This window comes from Oryx dammah, unplaced genomic scaffold (assembly GCF_014754425.2).
Source record: "Oryx dammah isolate SB20612 unplaced genomic scaffold, SCBI_Odam_1.1 HiC_scaffold_11, whole genome shotgun sequence".
In the NCBI taxonomy this organism is placed as follows: Eukaryota; Metazoa; Chordata; class Mammalia; order Artiodactyla; family Bovidae; genus Oryx; species Oryx dammah.
Window position 1 is genome coordinate 35,663,584 of NW_024070195.1, and position 22,940 is coordinate 35,686,523.

Sequence of the window (22,940 nt, forward strand, 5' to 3'; positions counted from 1 at the left end):
CCTGACTCTTACAGGACTTTTGGATATGGGTGAACTCTGATTCATCATCTATTTGGACCACTTGCTTCAGAATCACCTGGTATGCTTGCTAAAATGCAGGTTCCTAGGCTCTCCCAGACTTATCAAATCAGTGTGTCTGGGGTGAAGCCCAGACAGATGTATGTTCACCAAGCTTCCCAAGTGACTCAGCCACATACATGCCCATCCCTGGGAATTGGTGTGGAGTAAGATGGAAGAAGGTGTGTCATCAGGAAGGCTTGACTCAGGCCTCAAAAGGCAAGTCAAAGCTGGATACACAGTGTCAGGCAGGTGGGGAGATTGGTAGGAGGAGTTGTGGGATGTAGTGGTCAGTGGCCAGTGATGAGAAGGTCTTGGTGGCTGGAGGCAGTCTTGGTGGCAGAGAGGTGGGACATCAGATGGATGGGTCTAGACTTACTCTGGTGGAGAATGGGGAGCTGCTGAGTGTTTCCCAATTGGGTTGTGACATGATGAAAGCAGGAAGGAAGATGTCACAAGGGCAGTGACCTCTCTCTTCTCTTTCTTCTGCATTTTCCTGAGCTGCCCTGTCTTGTCACATTTTCCTCTGGGTTTCTCAACTGCAAACTGACAACCAAGCCTCCTCAGGGAAGATGGAAAACACCCAAGTGAGGCAACATCCTCCAGTAAATGGAAAAGATGCTGAAGCGACCAATGCACAGTGGATCCAGGGAGCGGGATGAAGTGGAGGGGGAAGGCTCTGGGGGTGGTCATGGCAACTGCTGCTGCTGCCCCAGGTCTCAGGTAAGGAGAGGCAGGGAGAGGGATGTAGGTGGCTAAGCAGAGGTACCTACTAAGGAGGAGTTTTCTCTCATTTCTTAAGGAGGGACTGAAGTGGGATCAGGGCACCTGTGTATTAGAGATGGAGAAGCAGGAAAGGAAGATCATGAATGCATACTGTCCTGCTTGACCCTGTCCCAGCAGGGACTGGATGATGAAATAGAAGCTGGAGGTTCTTCTCCTGCACCTTGAGGTTGAGAAAACTATGTGAAGTCAACCAAATAATCTCTCCTTGATCTACTGATATGTAGAGGGCAGTCCCCCTCTAAAGGAATCAGGTACTAAGACAGAGGAGCATTAAAAGAGGAAAGAGCAAATAACAACAAAAGGGCCAAGCAGCAACATGAGGGCAAAATTATGGTGGAAACCCCCCTAGCAAGGCAGAGAGGGGGTGGAAAGAAGGCAAGGGCTCTAGAATCAGACAGAGCTGGCCACTTTCCAAATACGTGACGTTAGGAAGCCCTCTATCCTCCCTGAGCCTCTTCTTCCTCATTTGAGTCCCTATTCAGAAGTATTAATTTGTAAATGGTACCTACTTCAGAAAGTTGTTCCAAGAGTTTAAAACCAGACAGATGGACTTCCCTGGTGGTCCAGTGGTTAAGAATCTGCCTATCTGTGCAGGAGACATGGATTCGATCCCTGGTCTGGGGACTCCACCTACCTCAGGGCAACTAAGCCTGTGTACCCCGACTACTGAGGCCTGCATGCCCCAGACCCCACTGGTCTTCAATAAGAGAAGCCCCTGCAATAAGAAGTCCATGCATGGCAACTAGGGAGTAGCCCTCACTTCCCTCAAATAAAGAGAAGCCCAAGCACAGCAATGAAGACCCAGCACAGCTATACATATTAATACACAAATGAAAGACTGATGTAAATTCTTGGCTCAGGGTTTATGGCACAGTAGGTGTTAGGTAAAAGTTATGGTGGATGGTGGTGATGTAACCAGGTGTAGGGTGATCACTGGTATTGAGGGTTGAGAAGAGAAAGAGGTTAGTACCAGCTGGATCTGTTCACGTAGACTCCCCATGTCTTTCTTTTGTTTGTAACTGAAGATGGTATTTAAGCCAGAGTTCTAAACCACCTTGTGGAGTTCCTCATTTTACCCCGGGCATCTCCCACCTTTCCATGAGGTATGCATGTTTAAAAGCTTGTTTTTCTCTTATTAATCTTTTTTTTTTTTAAGAATCTAAACTAGTTATTTTTATTTTATTTATTTATTTTTACTATTATTTTATTTTGGCTCTGCTGGGTCTTTGTTGTGGCACGTGGGCTTAGTTGACCCATGGCATGTGGAATCTTCCTGGATCAGAGATGAAACCCACGTCCCGGGTATAAGAAGGCAGATTCTTAACCACTGGATCACCAGGGAAGTCCTTAATCTTCTTTTATTATAAGGGTCTCAGCCAAGAACTCAGAAGGGTAGAAGGAAAATGATTTTTCCTCCCTTATACCTATCGACTTCTAACTTCCTTCCTCTGTTGAGGTCTCTCCAGCTCCAGGCAGCTATTTAGGACCAGACCTATTAAACTTTTGCTGAAAGTTTCACATGTGTGAAGCTCACATCTAGTCCACAGGACATACCCACTTTACTCATTCTAGCAAACTGGAGCTTCCAGCAAACTGGAGCTCTGGTGGATCCCTATACAGTCATCTTTCCTTCACTCTGCCATGGAGACAAGGAGCCATCAGCAGTCTCTGCCTGTTGTAGTTCTCAGGTTTGAGTCAAACATCAGTCTGCTGTATCCTCCAAACTCCAGGGGACACTTAACAAGCTCTTCAAGTTGTGACCTTGAAGCCCCTTTCCTTAGACTTGAGGTAAGGGGCAGGCATCCACTCCCTTCTGCTCTTAGGGTCATAGGACACCAAAACTGTCTCTCCACATCCTCTCCTAATCTTCAAAATCCCCACAACTTTATATCCTTGATGTGGGTAAGGTTTAGATACCTGTCTGCATGAGTTATACTGGTCTCCCAGCTCACTCTGCAATGTGGGATCTTTCCTTTGAACTTATATTAGTGGAGATTCAGTTGCAGACAACAAAATCCAATGTATCTATTTTAACTACAATAGAAATGCATCCTTTAAAAATAGAATATTAAGTTGTTGTTGCTAAGTCACATCTAACTCTGTTACTCCATGAACTGCAGCACAGCAGGCTTCCCTGTTCTTCACTATCTCCCAAAGTTTGCTCAAACTCATGTTCATTGAGTCAGTGAGGCCATCCAACCATCTTATCCTCTGTCACCCCGTTCTCCTCTTACCTTCAATCTTTCCCAGCATCAGGGCCTTTTCTAGTGAGTTGGCTTTTTGCATCAGGTGGCCAAAGTATTGGAGCTTCAGCTTCAGCATCAGTTGTTCCAATGAATATTCAGGGTTGATTTCCTTTAGGATTGACTGGTTTTATCTCCTTGCTGTCCAAGGGACTCTCAAGAGTCTTGTCTAGCACTACAGTTTGAAAGCATCAGTTCTTCAGCACTCAGCCTTCTATATGGTCCAACTCTCACATCCATACATGACTACTGGAAAAACCAGAGCTTTGACTATGCAGACCTTTGTCAGCAAAGTGATGTCTCTGCTTTTTAATGCATCATTTAGGTTTTTCAAAGCTAGCTTTTCTTCCAAGGAGCAAGCATCTTTTAATTTCTACTCCTGAGTTTCTTGGAATGACTGTCAAAGCCACATACATGGTGGGGCAATTAAGGGGCCACTGCTTGTCCCACAGTCAGGACTCTGAGGAATCAGTAAACTTTCCAAATCAGGAAGCTACAGCAGTGTTTCTGATCCCATACTTACCCCATGTCAGCCACACTCTATACTAGCAAAATGGATGCCTTTCTTCCTGTTCAACACAGTTCCAAATTTAAGTTTCATACAGATGCCTTTGATTGGTGGAGCCCAAATTATCTCTGGAGCCATGGCTGCCAGAAAGCCTGAGAAGTGATTTTGCAGACCTTTCATTACATGAGGCCCAAGAGAGGGAGGTGGGAATGGAAGCTAATTCCACAGCATTTGCCCAAACAATCTCAGCCAAAACTGAGATGCAAATAGTTCAAATTTTAAAGATTTTTTTCTCCTTGCTGTCAATGAAAGATAAACTGAGTAGAAAACAAACATTCCCTCTTTGTTATGTTATGGCAAATACATTCTCTTATCTATAAAGTAATGTTATAATAGCAACTTCCTATTTCCCCAAAACAATATTTTAGATATTATTATGTGCTATATATCACCCTGAAGCAATAACAAGATATAGACCCAGAAAATAAATTCCAAAATTTGTAGTACTTTTCTTGGAAACTTCAGTGTGTTTTAAAAATGACTATTTCCCATCAGTCTCTTCTGTTCCTGGGATACTGACATGATCATTCATTGCATAGAGATATCTGGAAAATTCAGCTTCCTTGGCAGCCACATAAGTAAAAGCTGTTCCCTGTAAGTTGAGAGTTTTCAGAACATCATAAAATCAGAAATGATTACTTTAGGAACCAAGGGCAGGTCTTCTGGGATATGGGCTACTCTTTCTACCAATCCTGGGCTTCTGTACTGTGATCCTTCCCCAGGCTTAATCCCACCCCTTCTTTGAAAGACTTGCCTTGAACTGAACTTCCCATTGCATTCTGACCTTGCCTTATGTAAGATACTCACACAGCTCTGCTGAGGCTGAGTTCTCCTTGACTTCTGTGAGCAATAAACTCATCTTTCCCTTTTCAACAGGGTGTGTCGGTGATACTCGAGAAGCCAGCATTTCGATAATGTAATTAAACCCATCCATTTCTCCCTTATGACTTAGGTTCTCGGATCTTATTCAAGATGTCCTTCTCAACCTGAAGCACTGTAATATCTTGAATATTGTCTTTTACACAATGTTTGAAGATATTAACTTTGTTAGCTTTACAGTTTTGACACAAACAGGACACAACAAAGAAATCTGTCCCTAGGAGGAGGGAGGCAGAATCTCGTGAATGTCCATCTCCACCATCTAGAGCTGTGCTAATACTCTAGCCATTAATCACATGTGCCTGTGTGCATTTAAATGAATTAAAATTAAGTGAAAAATAAGAATCAGTTCCGCAGTCACACGTGTCACATGTCAGAGCCGAACAGCCCCATGTGGGAGTGGCTGCTGTGTTGGCTGGGGAGGCATGGAACACACCACTGTGGGGAGCTTTATCTGGACAGCGCTGTTTTCTCTATTTCTGTTTCAACAAAACTGACTGGCTGAAAAAGCTTTCGGTTTCTTGTTATATATTAAGCATCTTATTAATACAGATTACAACTTTTTATAGCAGACCGCACACTGTATTTTCATAACTGGGCAGTTTGATTAAGAGTTTCCATTTCACTAAAGCAGATTTTTTTCCCCCTTAGAGAATCAAACTTCTGAATTTTAATTTTTCTTCCTCAAAGAAAGGGTTCGTGTGCTATTGTGGTGCCTCAATCCTTTTGCCCCATTCCCCTCAAGTCTACTCCAAAGCCATCTTGTGCTGGCTCACAGCAAGTGCAAGTGCAGCCCATCTGGGTAGATAATGAGGTTACACTGGAGGCTGGGGTGGATGGGGGCTGCTCGGCGGTGAGCAAAGAGTTGTGGTGAGGGGGTGCAGGGTTGGAGGTTGGAGGGCAAGGTTCAAATGCCCAACTCGGGCATCTCTCTGTGAAGTCTGTGAAATGTGGGCAAGTCACTGGCGTGCTCTGCTGTGCAGCCTCTGCAAGGAAAAAGGCAGGAGGCTTGAGACCCGCTCTGCAGTCCCCTCCTCATGCAAACAAGGCACTTGCGAGAATAGTGATGCAGGGTTGAGCAAAGCCGAGCTCACAGAAGTAAGTGAGAGGCTGGCTTGGCCCTTGGCGGACTCGCAGGCTGTCTAGAGAGGATAGAAGCATGTCCACTGCAGGATGGTGACAGAACACAGCACAGAATCAGGGCCAGGATGCGTGGCCAGATGCTACATGCCCAGGGCAGGGTGGGGTGGCTGCTGCAGCCAGGAGTTCTCTGCACCGGCGTCTTGCGAGAGGGGTCCCTTGTGGCCCTCTTGTAAGTGAGGTGAGTTGGGGAGCAGCCCTTGGAGGCATTGGGAGAAGCGGGCAAGCTCTTGAACAGCCTGAGGCAGGACCAGCATGGAATGGGCTCACAAGGGGAGTAGACACAGAGATCTAGGGGTCTTAATGCAGGCCCAGGCCTCTACCTGAGCCGAGGAGTCCAGTTAACATGGCAGAGCTGAGCGCTTGCATGAGATCAGTGGTGAGGACACAGAGTCATGGACAAAGCAGATATAGACCCTCCCCACTTTGCCCCTGTTAGCAAAAACTGATGCACTGTATATGCAGGCTTCCTGTGTAGCTCAGTCAGTAAAGAATCTGCCTGCAATGCAGGAGACCCGGCTTCTATCCCTGAGTTGGGAAGATCCCCTGGAGAAGGAAATGGCAACCCACCCCAGTATCCTTGCTTGGAAAATCTCATGGACACAGGAGCCTGGTGCCCTGCAGTCCATGCGGTTGCAAAGAGTCGGGCACGACTGAGCGACTAACACTTAATTACTTACTTATTTATATGTGGGCTTATTTCTGGATCCTCTAGTTTATTCTATTGATCTATTTGTCTTTACACTAATTTCACACTGTCTTATTTACTGTAGCTTCACAGCAAATATATCTATCAGATAATATAAGTACTTCAACTTTGTTTTTCAAGACTGTTTTGGCTATTCTATAACCTTTCATCTCCATATAAATTTTAGGACCATCTAGTCAGTTTCAACAGATAAAATGTCCATTGACTGGGGAGTGAATAAACAGAATGTATACCCCTACAGTGGAACACTGTTCAGCTATTTAAAGGAATGAAGTACCGATATAACTTGTTGTAGAAAGTACTGCTACAACATGGACGAATCTCAAAAACACTATGCTAAAGGAGCCAGTTACAAAGCACCACGTATTGTATAATTTTTGTTTTCCTGAAATTTCCAGAATAGAGAAATCTATAAAGGAAGAAAGTAGATAAGCGGTGGCCTGGGGCTGTAGTGCTGAGAGAGGCAGGAACAGGGAGAAAAATAAGTGGGAAAATGGTCTCCCAAAAGATCTCCACATGCTAATCCCTGGAACCTGTGAATGATACTTGTATGATTAAAAAAAAAAAAGGAGGAGTTCTTTCAGATGTAGTTAAGGATTTTGAGATGGGGAGATTATTATGGACTAGGTGGCTAGTACTAAATGCAATCATGTACATCCTTCTAACAGGTGAAGGAGATTTGAACACACAAAGAAAATGTTCCGAGAAGGTGGTGTGAAGATGAAGCAGAGATTTGAAGATGCTGACTTTGTTTTTGTACTTTTTTTAAAAAGGGAAATCTGAAGATCCTTTTATTTTTTTAATTTCTATGGAGTATAGTTGCTTTACAATGCTGTGTTAGTTTCTACCATACAGCAAAGTGAATCAGCTATAGGTATGCATATGTCCTCTCTTTTTTGGATTTCCTTTCCATTTAGGTCACCACAGAGCACTAAGTAAGAGTTCCCTGTGTTGTGCAGTCGGTTCTCATTAGTTACCTATTTTATACATAGGGTCAATAGGGTATATATGTCAATTCCAAGGGCTTCCCAGGTGGTGCTAGTGGAAAAGGGCCTGCCAATGCAGGAGACATAAGAGACGTGGGTTAGATCTCTGGGTAGGGAAGATCCCCTGGAAGAGGGCATGATAACCCACTCAAAGCATTCTTGCCTGGAGAATCTCATGAACAGAGGAGCCTGACCGGCTATAGTTCATAAGGGTTGCAAAGAGTCAGACATGACTGAAGCGACAGCATGCATGTCAATCCTAATCTCCCAATTCATTTTACCTTTTCCCCCTTGGTATCCATACATTTGTTCTCTGTGTCTACGTCATTATTTCTGCTTGGTAAATAAAATCGTCTATACCAATTTTTTCAGATTTCACATATATGCACTAATGTATGATATTTGTTTTTCTCTTTCTGATTTACTTTGCCTCTGTATGACAGCCTCTAGGTCCATCCATGTCTCTACAAATGACAATTTTATTCCTTTTTATTAAAGATCCTGACTTTGAAGACTTCAGTGATACAGTCACTAGCTGCAGAATGTTGGCACTATCAGAAGCCAAAGGAGGCAAGGACCAGCTTCTTTCCTATAGTCTCTGAAGATGCTGTAGCCCTACTAATACCTTGATCTTGGTTCAGTGATACTGACTTCAGACTCCTGGCCTCCAGGACGGCAAGAGAATACAAGTCTACCATTTTAAATCACCACATTTGCAGTAATAGGAGTAATAGGAAGCTCATTCAGGGTGTGGCTGCTCATGGACGTGGGTGCTGAAATGTTCTGAAACAGGATTGTGGTGATGGTTGCACAACTCAGTGAATATCCCCAAAACCACTGGAGTGTACACTCTAAGTGGGTCAATTTTATACTGTGTGTATTATATCTCAGAGAAGGCAATGGCATCCCACTCCAGTACTCTTGCTTGTAGAATCCCATGGACGGAGGAGCCTGGTAGGCTGCAGTCCATGGGGTCGCTAAGAGTCGGGCACGACTGAGCGACTTCACCTTCACTTTTCACTTTCATGCATTGGAGAAGGAAATGGCAACCCACTCCAGTGTTCTTGCCTGGAGAATCCCAGGGACGAGGGAGCCCGGTGGGCTGCCGTCTCTGGGGTCGCACAGAGTCGGACACGACTGAAGCGACTTAGCAGCAGCAGCAGCAGCAGCAGTAGCAGCAGCAAGACTGTTAAAAAATCTTTGTGACCTTGGGTTAAGCAAAGATTCTTAGATATAACACCAAGGTATGATACATAAAAAGTGATATATTGGAGACTCCATAAAAATTTACAACCCTTGCTCTTGAAAGACACTATTAAGAAAATAAAAACCACAGATTGGGAAAAATATTTGCAAAACACATATTTGATACAAGACCTATCAGGCTAATATGAAGAGTCCTCAAATTCAATAAGAAGAAAACAAACAAATAAAAAATGAAGATTTGAATAGACCTTATCTCAAAGCAGATATATTGATGGCAAATAGGTACAACAAAGGATACTCAATATCATTTGTTATTAGAGAAATGCAAAATAAAACCACAACAAATACTACTACATACTATTAGAATGGGGGGGCGGGAGAACAACACTTGACTACATCATAATGCTATGAAGGATAGAGGAGCAACTGGAAGCTCACTGGTAGAAACGCAGAATGGTGCAGCCACATTGGAAAACACTTAGTCTTTTTTTAAATTAAATACAAGCTTACAATAGAACCCAGAAATCCTGCTCTAGGTATTTACCCAAGTGAAACATAAGCCTATTTCACAAAACCCTGTGTGTAAATATTTGTAGAAGTTTTATTTGGAATAATCCCAAACTGGAAACCAAATCTTATTATCCCTGAATTGGGAGGGATATGCATAAACAATTATGATACATCCATACAGTAGGACCCTGCTTTGCAATAAAAAGAAACAGAGTATTGATATATTCAACAACACACAACATCTCAAATGCCTTATACTAAGTGAAAGATGCCAGCTAATATGCTACACATCGGAGAAAAAGAAACCCTCCAGCTCTGTTGGTGAGAATGTAAGTTGGTGCAGCCACAATGGAAAATGGTATGGAAGTTCCTCAGAAAACTAAATATAGAGTTGTTATATGATCCAGCAATCCCACTCTTAGGCATATATGTGGACAAAGCTATAATTCAAAAAGATACACACACCTCTATGTTCATGAGCATCCCTATTCACAATAGCCAAGACATGGAAGCAGCCTAAATGTCAATTAACAGATGAATGGATAAAGAAGATGAAGTACATATATAAATAGAATACTACTCAATTTAAAAAGAATGAAATAATGCCTTTTTCAGGAACATGGATGGAACCAGAGAGTATTACGCTAAGTGAAGCCAATCAGAAAGAGAACGATGAGTGCCATGCGATATCATTTGTATGTGGAATCTACAATACCATAGAAATTAACTTATCAACAAAATAGGAACAGATTCACAGACATGGAGAATAGACTTGTGGTTGCCAAGGGAGAGGGGCCGGGGGAGGGAAGGGATTTGGAGTTTGGGATTAGCTGATGCAACCTATTGGCTTCCTGGGTGGTGCAGTGATAAAGAAGCCACCCGCCAATGCAGGAGACGCAGAGGACACAGATTTGATCTCTGAGTCGGGAAGATCCCTTAGAGTAGGTAATGGCACCCACTCCAGTAGGCAATGGCACCCACTCCAGCACTCTTGCCTGCAAAATCCCATGGACGGAGGAGCCTGGTAGGCTGCAGTCCATGGGGTCACTAAGAATCGGACACGACTCAGTGACTTCACTTTCACTTTTCACTTGCATGCATTGGAGAAGGAAATGGCAACCCACTCCAGTGTTCTTGCCTGGAGAATCCCAGGGATGGGGGAGCTTGGTGGGCTGCCGTCCCTGGGGTCGCACAGAGTCGGACACGACTGAAGCGACTTAGCAGCAGCAGCAGCAGCAGCAGCATCAGCAGTATTCTTGCCTGGAAAATTCCATGGACAGAGGAGCCCAGTGGGCTACAGTCCATGGGGTCACAGAGAGCTGGACACGACAGAGCACAATGCAAACTAATATGTATTGAGTGGATGAACTACAAGGCCTTTGTGTAGCACAGGAAACTATATTCAGTATCCTGTGATAAACCATAATGGAAAAGAATATAAAAAGGACTGTATAACCGAATCACTTTGCTGTATAGCAGAAATTAACTTCAATAAAAAAATATGCTAGACACCGAACCATTCCATTTTCATAACATTCTGGAAAGGGCAGAACTATAGAGGGAAAAACACGGGGTCAGTTTGCTAGGAACTGAGGGTAGGGTGAGGGGAAGGCTACAGAAAGACACTAGGAAACTTGGGGGTAATGAAGCACTTCTGTATCTTGATCATGGTGGTGGTTACAAGTCCCCATGGGTTTTCAGACTCCCAGAACTTTCTACTGAAAAGGGTGAATTTTACCTAGGTAAATTAGACCTTAAGTTTTTAATCCAAAATAGAAAGACACAAAAATATCTTGCTGTGTTAAATTATTTTGTACATAAAAGTCTAATTAATGTGTACAATTTTTTACACATAAATACAAATAAATCTTTCCAAATTTTCCTCAGAAACATTGAATCCAATTTATACTTCGTCTGTTCAGTGGAATGAGGGCATGTGGGTTTTTCCTTTCTTGTCAACGCAGCTATCACAGTGAATGCATTTTTCACAAGGCCTCACTCAGGGCTAGGGGCACAGTAGGGGGTTAATAGAAGCATAGATTCTAAGCACATGTGGTCGCCACAAGAGATAAATGAGATGCCCTGAGTCCCGAAGACATTTACTGTTTAGATGGAGGAAAGAAAGTAAGATACCTTTTGTGTTGGGAGGAGAGACAGTCTCTGAACTCAGGGTTCTGGGGAGCAGTGTTAAACTCGGGGAGAAAATGAAAAAGGGTGAGTGAGGAAAGCATAGTGAGAGGTCTAAAGTGACAACCATACCTCATTTCTACCCCAGGTGCCCAGGGCCACGTGCAGCACAGAAGACTGAAAGAACCAATAAAGGGATGAATGGATGTTGGGACTGAAATTTGGGATCAGCAAAAATAAAACTTCCTTGCTTTGGGATTTGGGGGTTCAAGCTCATTTTAAGGCTGTGGCCACGCAGACTTGAGGATGTTTTACTCTTGAGTCCCATCTAAGGAGAAAGTTGGCATAGGTGAGGAGGGGGAGGATGCATAGTCATGGGGGTCCACCTGGGTCCCCACATGCCCAGCTATGCCCCCTATGATGCAGCTCCTGGGTGTCAGAAGTCCCTTCTCATTCTCAGCCCTGAGGACTAAGTGAAGGGTGGAGTCTTGGGCCAGATGCTGGGTCATTTTAGCTGGAGCAAGACAGCTGTATAGCAGAGATAGGGTGGGCTGAGAGGAAGTTGAGGACGCATGCCCGTGTGCTGGCTGGGGGCCAGAGCAGGGGAAGGCAGGGCTGGGGGGTGGGGTTTCTGGAGTGCGGATGGGGGAAGGGAAACACTGGCGCTGCTTTAGGAAGGCCGCAGCGGGGAGCAGGGGTCTGCACGGAGCTGGTGGGTGATTAGAGATGGTAGGAGAGGCAGAGAGAGGGGTAAAGATAAGGAGACACGTGAGTATGGAAAAGGAGAGGCAGCTTGTGTGTGTGTGTCTATGTGAGTATGTATGTGAGTGTTAGTGTGTACATAGTGTAACAGCGTGTGAGTGTATATGTGAGTATGAGAGTGTGTGAGTGTGTGTATGAGAGTGTGTTAGTGTGTGTGTGTGTGTGTGTGTGAGTGTATGTGAGTGTGTGTGTATGAGTGTTTCAGTGTGTGTGTGAGAGTGTGTGTGTGGGTATGTATGAGCGTGTGTTAGTGTATGTGAGTCTTCCCCTTCCTCAAAGAGATACTGCAGTTATATCACATACTCAATAGGCACCATGACGTGTGTATGTGTGTGTGAGTGTGTATGAGTGTGTGTATGTATGAGACTGTGTTAGTGTATGTGAGTCTCGTTTGTGAGCGTGTGTGTATGAGTGTGTGTGTATGAGAGTGTGTGAGCGTATGTGTATGAGTGTGTATGAGTGTGTGAGCATAGTGTGTGTGTGTGTGTATGAGTGTGTGAGTGTGTGTGTATGTGTGTGTGAGTGTGTGTGTATGTGTGCCCTCATGTGAGAGCACAGGTGCTACTTCCTGAACCCAAACTTTATACTCCAAGTCTCACAATTTGCATCTTCTTTTTTCTTGTCACTCTGTGCTGTGTGCTTAGTCACTCAGTCGTGTCTGACTCCTTGCAACCCCATGGACTGTAGCCCACCAGGCCCCTCTGTCCATGGAGATTCTCCAGGCAAGAATACTGGAGTGGGTTGCCAACTCTAACAGTGACAAAAATAAGGTTGCATCTGGGCACGTAAAGGTTTACCTGCAAGTGTGAGCATGCGTGACTGCTCGGACTAGCCAGGAGCCCGGGCGCAAGAAAGGCAGTGCCAGAATGAACGCGTGCATTTAGGAATGAATGCGTGAAAAAATGAATGGGAGTTTACAGGAAGCTCCGTGTGAATGTGGGTGTGTGAATAAATGGGTCTGAGATGCCCTGCTGCAGCCCCGTAGCCTATACCCATGGTCTCTGAGTGAGAGGATTCCAGAGAAGTCTGTACCTGAGGTTCTAGAAACCTCACAATACCCCTCTAGGTGAATAATGGGCTTCAGAGGACAGCACTCTTATTGCACCAGATTCTGGGAGGGAACCTGAAGAGGTTAAGGAGTCTTCTGACCCTGGGTGGGGAGGCCCCAGACTGGGTGGAGCAGCCACACCTGCCTGAAGTTTCGAGGAAGAGGGGGCGGAAGCTGCCCTGGCACCGCCCTCTTGTAGGCTCTGCGGGCTCCTGCGGTCTTCTGACCACAGTGGGTCCCACAGCTTCCTCACTTCCCTAAATGGGCAACTTCACATTCAGAACACCAGGTCTTCCCTGGCAGACCCAAATGGCCAGGCCAGGATAGGCCTGGGCCCCTAACCTTGGATCCCTGCCCCCCACTGGGCTGTGCCCATCCCCACTGCATGGAGCCATGCCTCCCACCTTCCTGCTGCTGTTGCTGCTGCTGCCGTGGCTCCAGGGCCCTGTCTCAGGTAAGAGGGTGGGTGGGAGGTTACGGGGGAGGGAACGGTCTGTCCCTGGACCCCCTTCCTGCTTTTCTTGCCGAGTGATCTTGTGAGGTTGGAGGAGGAGGTCTGGCAGACCTAGTCGCCCCTTACCAGAGACCAGTGAGAAGTTTCCAGCCGAATATCTGGCCCTGGGGAAAGTTAACCCAGGCCTCACCAACTAAGATAAAGCTCTGGACCCTCTCTGCATGGGCCCCTTTATCTGCCCAGCTTCCTCAGGACCTCTGACCAGGGCCACTCCCTTTCCTCATACAACAAGGCCTCCTCCCCTGGGCCTCTGTCAGGAAGGCCCTGTTGGTTCTTTATAAGAGGCATTACCTTATGGGTGTGGGTGCTGAACTTGCTTTTTCTTGGAACATTGGGGCCACAACCCCCGTCCCTACCCCCTGTCCTTGGCGGGGAGGGAAGCAATCCTTGAAGCCCTCTCTCCCACCCAACAGCTACTAAATGCTCTTTGAGGGGACCTCACCCAATTCTGCCTCCCTTGCTGCCATGGCAACCAAGTTACCACTTCCCATTCAGTTCTGGGCACCGCCTGTGAAAGGGCTGAAAGGGGGGCACACACGAACACAGTGTCCTGGAGACCCTTTGCAAGGTCCTCCCATCTGTACACCTCTCCCAGAAAGGCTCCCCCTGCCAGGGCAGAAGAGAATCTCCTGGGGTCCCCCAAACCTGTCACCTGCCAAATAATTGAGTGGGATGATTGTTTAATTTGCATGGTACAAAGTGATATGAGAGAAGGCGTTACCTTACTCCAAGCCTCAACTCTAGCGGCAGCTGGGTTGGAAACTAAGGTGGACGTCTTGGGTGCTGGGCTCTTTCTTGGCCATCACAGCTCTGGGCTCCGTTGGGAAAGCCTGGAGCAACCTGCATTGGGGAAAAGGAGGTGTGCACTGCGCACGCACCACATTTAAGGCGCTGTTCAGGAGCACAGTTCTCACAGCCAAGCAGAAACAGATAAGAAGCAGAGACCTTACACGGTCTGCTCACACAGCCAGTGATAGAATCGAGTTTTAACCTATGTTTATTTAGACTCCAAAAGTCTGTTCTCTACTCTGTGTGTGTGTGTGCTTGCAGAAGACTCTGAGGGTGTTAGAGGAGTAACTGCTGAGTGGAAGGTGGGTAGAGGTGCAGAGGGCCCCCACCGCAGCCTTCTCCTTCTTCCTGTCCCCTGGCTCGCCACCCTCTCCCTAGTTCTACCCTCTCCTCATCAGACTGTGGATTATGAAGCTCACGGACCACATCTGCTTCCTAGGGATAGAGGGCAACTTATGAGAGGTGAAGAACTGTAAAGTTCTTCAGTTTAAACACAACCAGGAGTTGATACACATGTTCGGACATACTGAATCTATGGGTTTTAGGTCACCAGAATATTTTTAAATTAAACATCAGCTAGAGTGAACTCAGACAACTTGTTATTTAAAAGATGACTAGAATGAAACTGTTTGTGAAACAAATAACTACTGTTAATATTTTCCAAGCCTGAATTTTCTCACCTACCTAACTTCACTGGGCTCTGGAATTTCAGGATGATGACTTGCGTTTGTGTCTGTATCTCATTGAGGGCAGGAAAAGACCCTGAAGACGGGGCTTATCACTTTCCCATTGGACTAGAAAATGCCACCAAAAAAAAGGCTGTGTCTGCTGAAGTTCCCTAAATGTAAGGGCTAAACTTCCTTTGTTAAACTAGGGGCTCCCTGTGGGCTATGCCTGTGTCTCCACCATTATACTGGGAGTTCCCCCGTATGTATCTAGCTAGTCCTGTATCTTCCTCATCATTTTAGGATTTCTCCAAGGGCACAGGACTACTGTCTTCCCCATCAGTCTGGGAACTCCTAGCGGGCAGGGCTAGTGTCTCCTCCAACAGGCCGAGAGCTCCCTGGGGGAGGGGGCCTATGTCCCCTTCTATCAGAGTTGGGCTGTATTTCTCCTTTGAGTTCCATGAGAGCAGAGCAATAGCTGCTGCGTCTTCACAAGTTTAGAGTTTCAAGACGCTTCCTTCCTCCTTGCTCAAGCAGTTGTGTCTCCCCAGGTGCCCCCATGGAGAGTGTGTACTCAAAACTGCAACACTTCGAAGGGGAGACTCTGTCTGTGCAGTGCTCCTACAAGAGCCGCAAAAACCACGTGGAGGGTAAGGTTTGGTGCAAAATCAGGAGGAAGAAGTGCGAGACTGGGTTCACCCGTGTGGGGGTGCAGGGGCCACGCTACTTGCTGCAGGACGATGCCCAGGCCAAGGTGGTCAGCGTCACCATGGCGGCCCTCAGGCGCCAGGACTCGGGCCGGTACTGGTGCATGCGCAACAGCTCCGGCATCCTCTACCCCCTGATGGGCTTCCTGCTGGAAGTGTCTCCAGGTGAGCAGGCCTGCGGGGGCGCTGGGATGCTGGGGGGTGTCCTCCCATGCTGTAGTCCACTGACATCAAAGATAACCAGGATGATAATAATCCATCCGTGGGCATGATGGACAGTGGGGTTTTCACAGTTCTCTCACAGACACCTTCATGGGCATTTTACAGATGGAGAAAATTAGACGTAAAAAGTCCTTTGCGGCTCTGACCTTGTTCAGGATCACAGAGCTAGCAAGTGGACGGGATGAGATTCGAGCTCAGGACTCTTTGTGCTTTGTTTTATTCAATCATTTGTTCCGTATTTATTCACTGTGCCCTGATTCTCTGCCAGGCACGATTCTAGGCTCTGAGGACACAGTGGTGAGCAAAACCAGACACATTCTTGTCCTATGGGAGGTGATAGGGAATAACACATTTTCAGACTAACAGTTGCAAATAACAGTGAATGTTCTTAAGCAAATAAGACAATGGGCTGAACTAGGAAGGTCTATGGTGGGGGTAGCAACTGAGTTAGTGGGGAGTCAAAGAAGGCTTCCCTGAGCAGATGACATCATGCAGAACCTGTGTGGGATGAGAGTTTTCTAGCCCTGTTGAAAGTGGGTGGTTCAAAGGGCTTTCCAGGTGGGGAGAACTGCATATGCAAAGGCCCTGAGATGAGAAGAAGCTGGTGCATGTTGAGTATTGGGCAGAGCAATAGAAGATGAGGTTGGAGAGGCAAACAACAGTCCTGATGCCCATGATATGGGGGTCTAAGTTTTATTCTTGGTACAAGAGGAAGCTATTGGAGAGTTTTAGAGGGGTGATATTGTGCCTTGACTTTAAGATGATCAAAGCTCTCTCTTTAGTATAGAAAAAGAGAGGAGGGCCAAGAACAAAGCCCTGCACTCTTTCTACATTTACAAGATAGGAAAGGGTGAGGAGCCAGACGGAGAGCCTGCAAAAAGCTGCCAGTGACTGTGAAAATTACTCTCCACCCTTCCCGGTTCCTCGAACCCAACTGCATCCCCATCTTCTGTTGGGTCTGAACTTGGGCAACTGCCACTTCTAAGATGCAGAGCAAATCTCATTCCTCCCTTCTCCAGTTCTGCTGTAGCCCCAGGGAAGTCGTCAAAACCAGTTTACTGAAGTCTTCATTTGTAGGGACACAAACGTGAAATTGAGGGTGGGAGGAGAAGGCGATGACAGAGGATGAGATGGCTGGATGGCATCACCGACTCAATGGACATGAGTTTGGGTGGACTCCGGGAGTTGGTGATGGACAGGGAGGCCTGGCATGCTGCAGTTCATGGGGTCGCAGAGTCAGACACGACTGAGCGACTGAACTGCAAGTAGACATGAAATGGTTTTCCCTTTAGTGTATCTTCCCGCTGTACTATGTTGGATCTCACTTTCCATCTCTTAACCACAATTTGGGGAGATTCCAACTCTGCAGACCTTACTAGGAAATGAAAAATCTGCAAAACTTCTACTCTTCCACTGCATCTTGAAAACCGAGCTTTCTGGCCCCAGGCACCTGAGATGGGAAAGGGGGCCAGCTGCTGTCCAACCTCCCTCCTTCATCACAGGGGGTAGGGGAGGAGGGCTCCTCTTCATCATCTTCTCCTGGTCCTGCACCTCCCGACCCCTTGCTGTACTGAGGTAGGGATGAAGGAGAGGGAAACCCTGCAGGAGGTCTCTCTCTCTCTGTGGACGTCACTCCTTTTCTGCCCTACTCTTAGATCCTCTGAGGTCAAGTGCTGGCTCTCCCAGGGCAGCTGTGTGTGTTCTTTGAGGGGTCCTTTGGGGGTCTTCACACTGCTCACTAGGATGATTTGGAGATCTGGCTCCAGGTTGGCCCTTTCCCCTATCCCCACCTCACCAATTCTGCTTGTTCTGGTTCCCTCGCCCAGAAAAATGGGCACCTTCCTCAGTGAGGCCCTCGAAGAGCGTCCGTGCTTGCACGGCAGTGGGATGCAGCCACAGCCCTCTCGCCACCACGGCATCCCTTTCTCTCTGTTTCCTGATGAGATCGGCTCAACACTGCTCCCTAGACTGACCCCTCAAGCTCCTGCCTGCTCCCCTTCCACCAACCAGACTCCAGCCTTCTTCTAGAAAAGGGGATGGTGAAGGCCTGCCCAATGCATGAGGGTGGCAGGACCAGTTCGGGTGTCTCTCAATAAGCCCCCAAGGAAGGCATTTGACCTCACTGCTCGTAGTGTTCTTGGGAATCGGGGTCTTTGATGCGTCCCCGTCCTCATCTCCAGATCCCAGTTGCCAACTGTGGAGCAACTGGGAAAGGTCACATTCAACGTCAGAGCAGAGAAACCTCTGACTTACAGGAATGAGGAAGGCCCAGAGAGTGACAAGAGAGGTGGGGGCAGGGAGGGAAGCATCCTCTTGTCCCGTGGCCAGACAGGGGACACTGGCAAACTTGTGAAAGACTCTTCCTTCTTTGCTGTGCCTACTTCCTCCTCCTTGACCTCACCCCCTGAACACACACACCTGGTCCCTCAGCGAAGCAGGGTCCTCGGTCCAAGGGACAGCCTCCCCCCCACCCCAGTCCCCAGACAAGCGTGTGGGCTGCCGTCAGCTGCTTCCGGAACCAAGACCCCGACCCAGTCTCACCTTCTTCCCTTTCTGGTCCCTTAGCCTCCATAACCAACGGAAACACTCCTCTCACAAAGCTGCCCAACATCCTCCAGAGTGAAACCGTTGTCGCCACAGGCCCTGTGCCCACCTCAGGCTCTGGGGGCCCTTTCATCAGCCGGGCGACAGTGTTCACAGCTGGACTCCTCACCTTGGCCAGACCACTGCCTTCTCCCACCTCAGGGAGCACCAGACTGACTTCTGTGATGGGCTCCAGTTTCTCCAGCACCGGCCTGTCCACCACGGGGCCCAGGAGGGCCACCGGGTCCCAGACAGCGACTGTGTCTCCTAGCAACACCCGAGCCTCGGCTGCAGGCCCAGGCGCCACCTCCACTAAGGCCGCGCACCTCTGCACCATGGGAGCCCCCACCATGGGGATGTGGCCCACCAGCAGAACTCTCCTCAACCACTTATTCCCCAGCAGGTACCTGGCGCGGGGGCCGGCATCGAATGCCATTTTCCCAGGCACGGGAACAGACCGCCTGAGCAGACCGCAAGGTGCAGATGTCACGGCAGAGCAGCCCCTGTCGCACTCGCCACCTTACCGGGAATCCAGTCTGGCCTGTTGCTGAATGGGCGAGGGGAAGCTGGGGTGGACGAGGGACAGAAAGGATGGCGGCGGGAGATGAGGGTGGGGCTGTGTCCGCACAGAGTCTGAGGGTGAAGAGGAGAGGGTCAGGACCGCACGAGGGGAGCATCCTGGAGAGTAGGAAATGGGGACACTTTAATGTGGGCTCCCCCAGGAGTGGACTCGGAGACCAGGATACATGTTGTTCTTGGAACACGGGACAGAGCAGGGGGAAATGAGGCAGGGAAGGGAAGGCAGCAGGCAGAGCACTTGCACAGGTCACCACCATGGGCAGCAAGGGCTCAGCCCCACTGGAGAGAGTCCGGGGCCCAGTGTCAGGCAGCCGTGTGGAGGGCGAGCAGGCCGGGGCCTTTATGTCCCACTGTTGGTGGTCGATGGGGGGCTGCCTGCCATGCGTGGCACGGAGGGAGCCAGTGACAAGAGAAAGCCTTCAGACCACATGATGGCCGGTGTAGATGGAAGTGACGTAGCAAAGGGGGATACAGGCAGGGTAACCACAGCATGTGTTCTGGAGGACCGAGGTGGGAAGTGCCATCCTCGCTCACCCTGGGGAGAGGAAGACTCTTGGCCTCTCTGTCACAAATGGGTGTCTCTTAGAGCCCCTGCCCTCAGCAGAGAGTACTCCCCCAAATACTGGAGAGATGCATGCCTTTGCTGGGGGCTCGGGGCTTCGTCCCCCTGACCTTTGAGCACCTCATTCCCTTCTCCCACAGCTCAGTCCCCAAAGAAGAGAGGCCGTTGCTTCCCGTGGGGACTGGCGGGTCCCACTCCTCTTGCGTGGGATGTGGGAAGACGTGGGCCCGGGTGGAGTGCCCAGTACTCATCTCCTCCTGGCCCTGTCCCGTCTCCCCAGATACCTGGACTTCTATCCCGTGGTGCTCATGGGGGTGCTGGCGCTGCTCTCCATACTTGTGATGCTGATCGTGGTCTACGGCTTTTGGAAGAAGAGACACATGGGAAGTGAGTAGAACCCAACCCTCGAAGCCCCCCAAGGACAGAGCGCTGGGGAGTCTGACACCCTTTCCAAAGCGCCCGACTGCCCCTGGTCTCCAGGCGGTCGATCCTCACCTGCGTCCAGTCAGGAGGACCATTTGACACCCAGGAGAGGGGGAGGGTGGGCAGGCAGTGGAACCTTCTGGGGCCCAGCCACTTGGAAGTGGAGGGCGGAGGCAGAGCGGCTGGCCCGGGAGCTTCGGGTGCTGAGCAGGACTGTCCTCTGCATCTCTCCCCGTCCTCACAGGCTACAGCATCTGCCGGGACCCTGCCAGATCCTGGAAGGACTCGCCTGCAAGACTGGAACCTCCCTGGAGGCCCGCTTGATCTGAAGCCACTCAACTGTGGGGTGGGGAGGAGCTTCTCCCAGAGGGACCCTGGGAGACCCCCAGGAGACTCTTCAGAGGAGCGAAGACGGAGACCTGTCTGGGTTGAAGCCGGGCTGGGGGTGAGGACTGTGCAACCTGGACTCAGGCCTTCCTGGAACCGGAGGCTGTGCTGCATCTACTCGGTTCCCCTGGGCTGCTGGGAACCTGGCAGGGTTGGGAGTCAGAGCACGTGGCGCTAGGCAGGAAGTCTCTGAGGGTTTGGGGCGCCACTGAGATGGTTCTCCTGAGAGCCACAGACCCCCGGGCCCCCAGCTAGGTGGCAGACAAGCCCTGAGGGAGCTGTTGGCAGACAGAGAACCTCTGCTATCATCAACCTCAGAACCTTACTACAGAGCTGAGGGGGGAGGGGTGGACGGCTGGGGCCCCCCTCTCCCGACCCAGGGCCCTGTCCTCAGTTTCCCTCTGCTTCCCTCAAGCATCCCTATGCTCTTGGGGGAAGAAAGAGTCTCAGAAGAAGCTTATGTCACAAGGGTCCCACCCTGGAGGAGAGACAGTGACTAAGAGGTGGGGGCATTAGAGGCCCTGGGGACCCCTGAGCTATCTAAGCCTCCCACCCCCTGGGCCGAGCATCCTCTACTGGGCCTCTGCACATGCCCTGGCCTGACCGCAGCTGCTTGTTCCTCAGGTCCCGGGTGCCAGTGGAGCCCACGCCCCCACTGCTGCCTGCTGGCCGGGCCGTGCAGGGACAGCTATGACCAGGCAGCTGAGAGCCCTCGCCTGCAGGGCCAGCCTGTCCCTAGACCTGCATGCAGAGGCTGACCAAGGCTCTTTCCCCTAGTTCCCGCACTCCAGCTCTGGGTCTGTACTCCTGGAGGGGATGCAGGGGAAGCCTGAGGTTCACTGGAGGGGAAGTCATAGCTCAGAGAAAGGGAGGATCACTTCCCTCCAGCGGACTCATTGTCCCCTGGGAAAAGAGGACCCAACGGTGACACAGCAAAGACAACTCAGAGCCGCCAGGCTGGGAGGGGGTGGGGAGGGGGGATGGAGCCAAGGAGCCTGGGTCAGGGGCGCAGTGGCCAGAGGAGTCTCTCCTGCCCCCCTTCGCCCCCCGCCCCCGCCCCCTCCAGCTCATGGCTCAGATTCAACCTCTTCAGCAGCAAAGGCTAAAGAATAGGGGCTGGATTCCTCCCCTTGGGAGGGGTGTCCACCAGCCTGGGGCCATTGGAATGAAAGCCTTGGGGTAGATGTGGCCTCTCTGCTCTCAGCCCTGGGTCATAGCCCTCCTGGGTAGGACAGCAAACATCAAAGGCAGGGGAGTGACACAGAGGGGCCTTGGCGGGCAGCCAGCCCAGGATCGCCACTCTAGAGTGGAGGTGGGGAGGGAGGAGGGGCAGGAGGCAATCCTGGGGGTGCAGCAGGGAGGCAGCCCCTGTCCCCTGTGTCCAGGAGAAGACTCCAGAGGGGAGACTCAGGCTGAGGAACTGACAGGCCTGGTGCCAGGACACACACGCGTGCACTGATAAGCAGCCTCCTTATCAGGAGGGTGCGGCCAACACCTGGTGTATAATCAAGAGGGGGTTAATTTTCCACCCGAAAAGCATCACCTATGGCCCTGCCCTGGTTGAGAGCAGGATGTCGGGGAGAGTACTGCAGGGGCTCAGGACCGGGACCCAGGGGTGCACCTGTCACGTGGGGCCCTGTGCAAGTCACTAACCCTGTCGGGCCTCACGTTTCCTCTCTTGTGAAAGGGGACACTAATTCCTACCTCTCAAGACTGTATTCAGGATAAAACGGAATAACACACGAACCTTACACAACTGACTAAAAGACTCCTGCTTGGTCCTCCAGTTCTTTTCCAGGTCTGATGCTTGTCCATTCTACCTTTAAGACTGTCGGACCCTAAGTTTCTATTTTGTCCTTGACTGTAAAGGGGTAGGGAGGGAGGAGGGCCACATGGTCTGGTCCCAGGAGGTGGGGCTGGGCTTAGGCAGAGGCCTCTGTGCCCTGATGTTATACAGGTGAGTTGTTAGGGGGACCAAACATTCATTCCTGTTTGTCCAGGATGAGGGGTTCCTGGAACCAGATGGACCTGCCCAAGCTGCCCACCCCTGGAGCCAGTTCCCACGTGGACTCGAGCTAAGGACAGACACGCAGTGCTGGGGAGGTGCAGACCACGTCCCCAGCTCCCCAGCCCTTAGGGGCCTGGGTGGTGTTTTTGGACCTCTAGGCCTCTAGGACATTTTTCCCCAAACCCTGGCCTCTGTCTTCCTGCTACCTGTTTGCCCTTCTCCCTGGAGCTCCAGGAAGACCCAGAGCCTCAGCAGATCCAGGGCGGGCCAGTGCAGGGCAGGGGAGGTATCAGACAGGCCAGGGCTACTGCTGCCTTTGGTGGACAAGATGAGGGACTTTCTGAGTAGTGGGTAAGATGACAGGACATGCCTGTGAAGGGTTTCCTGTCATAGCTAAGGGAGGGAGCAAATAAAGGAAGCCCAGCACCCATGGGATGTTCGCTCTGTGAGCCCTGATCTGAGCCCAGGGGACACACATGT

The 22,940-nt window shown here is 49.6% G+C and overlaps 1 protein-coding gene across 1 annotated transcript; it reads left to right on the top strand.

The window, feature by feature from the left end:
- Positions 1–13,241: 13,241 nt before the first annotated feature.
- TREML2 (triggering receptor expressed on myeloid cells like 2) lies at positions 13,242–22,238 on the top strand. The gene is made up of 5 exons (XM_040249724.1): positions 13,242–13,475; positions 15,541–15,861; positions 18,484–18,904; positions 19,923–20,029; positions 20,310–22,238. Exons 1-5 carry the CDS (start codon positions 13,415–13,417, stop codon positions 20,387–20,389), a joined length of 990 nt encoding a protein of 329 aa, XP_040105658.1. The 5' UTR covers positions 13,242–13,414; the 3' UTR covers positions 20,390–22,238.
- The last annotated feature ends 702 nt before the right edge of the window (positions 22,239–22,940 follow it).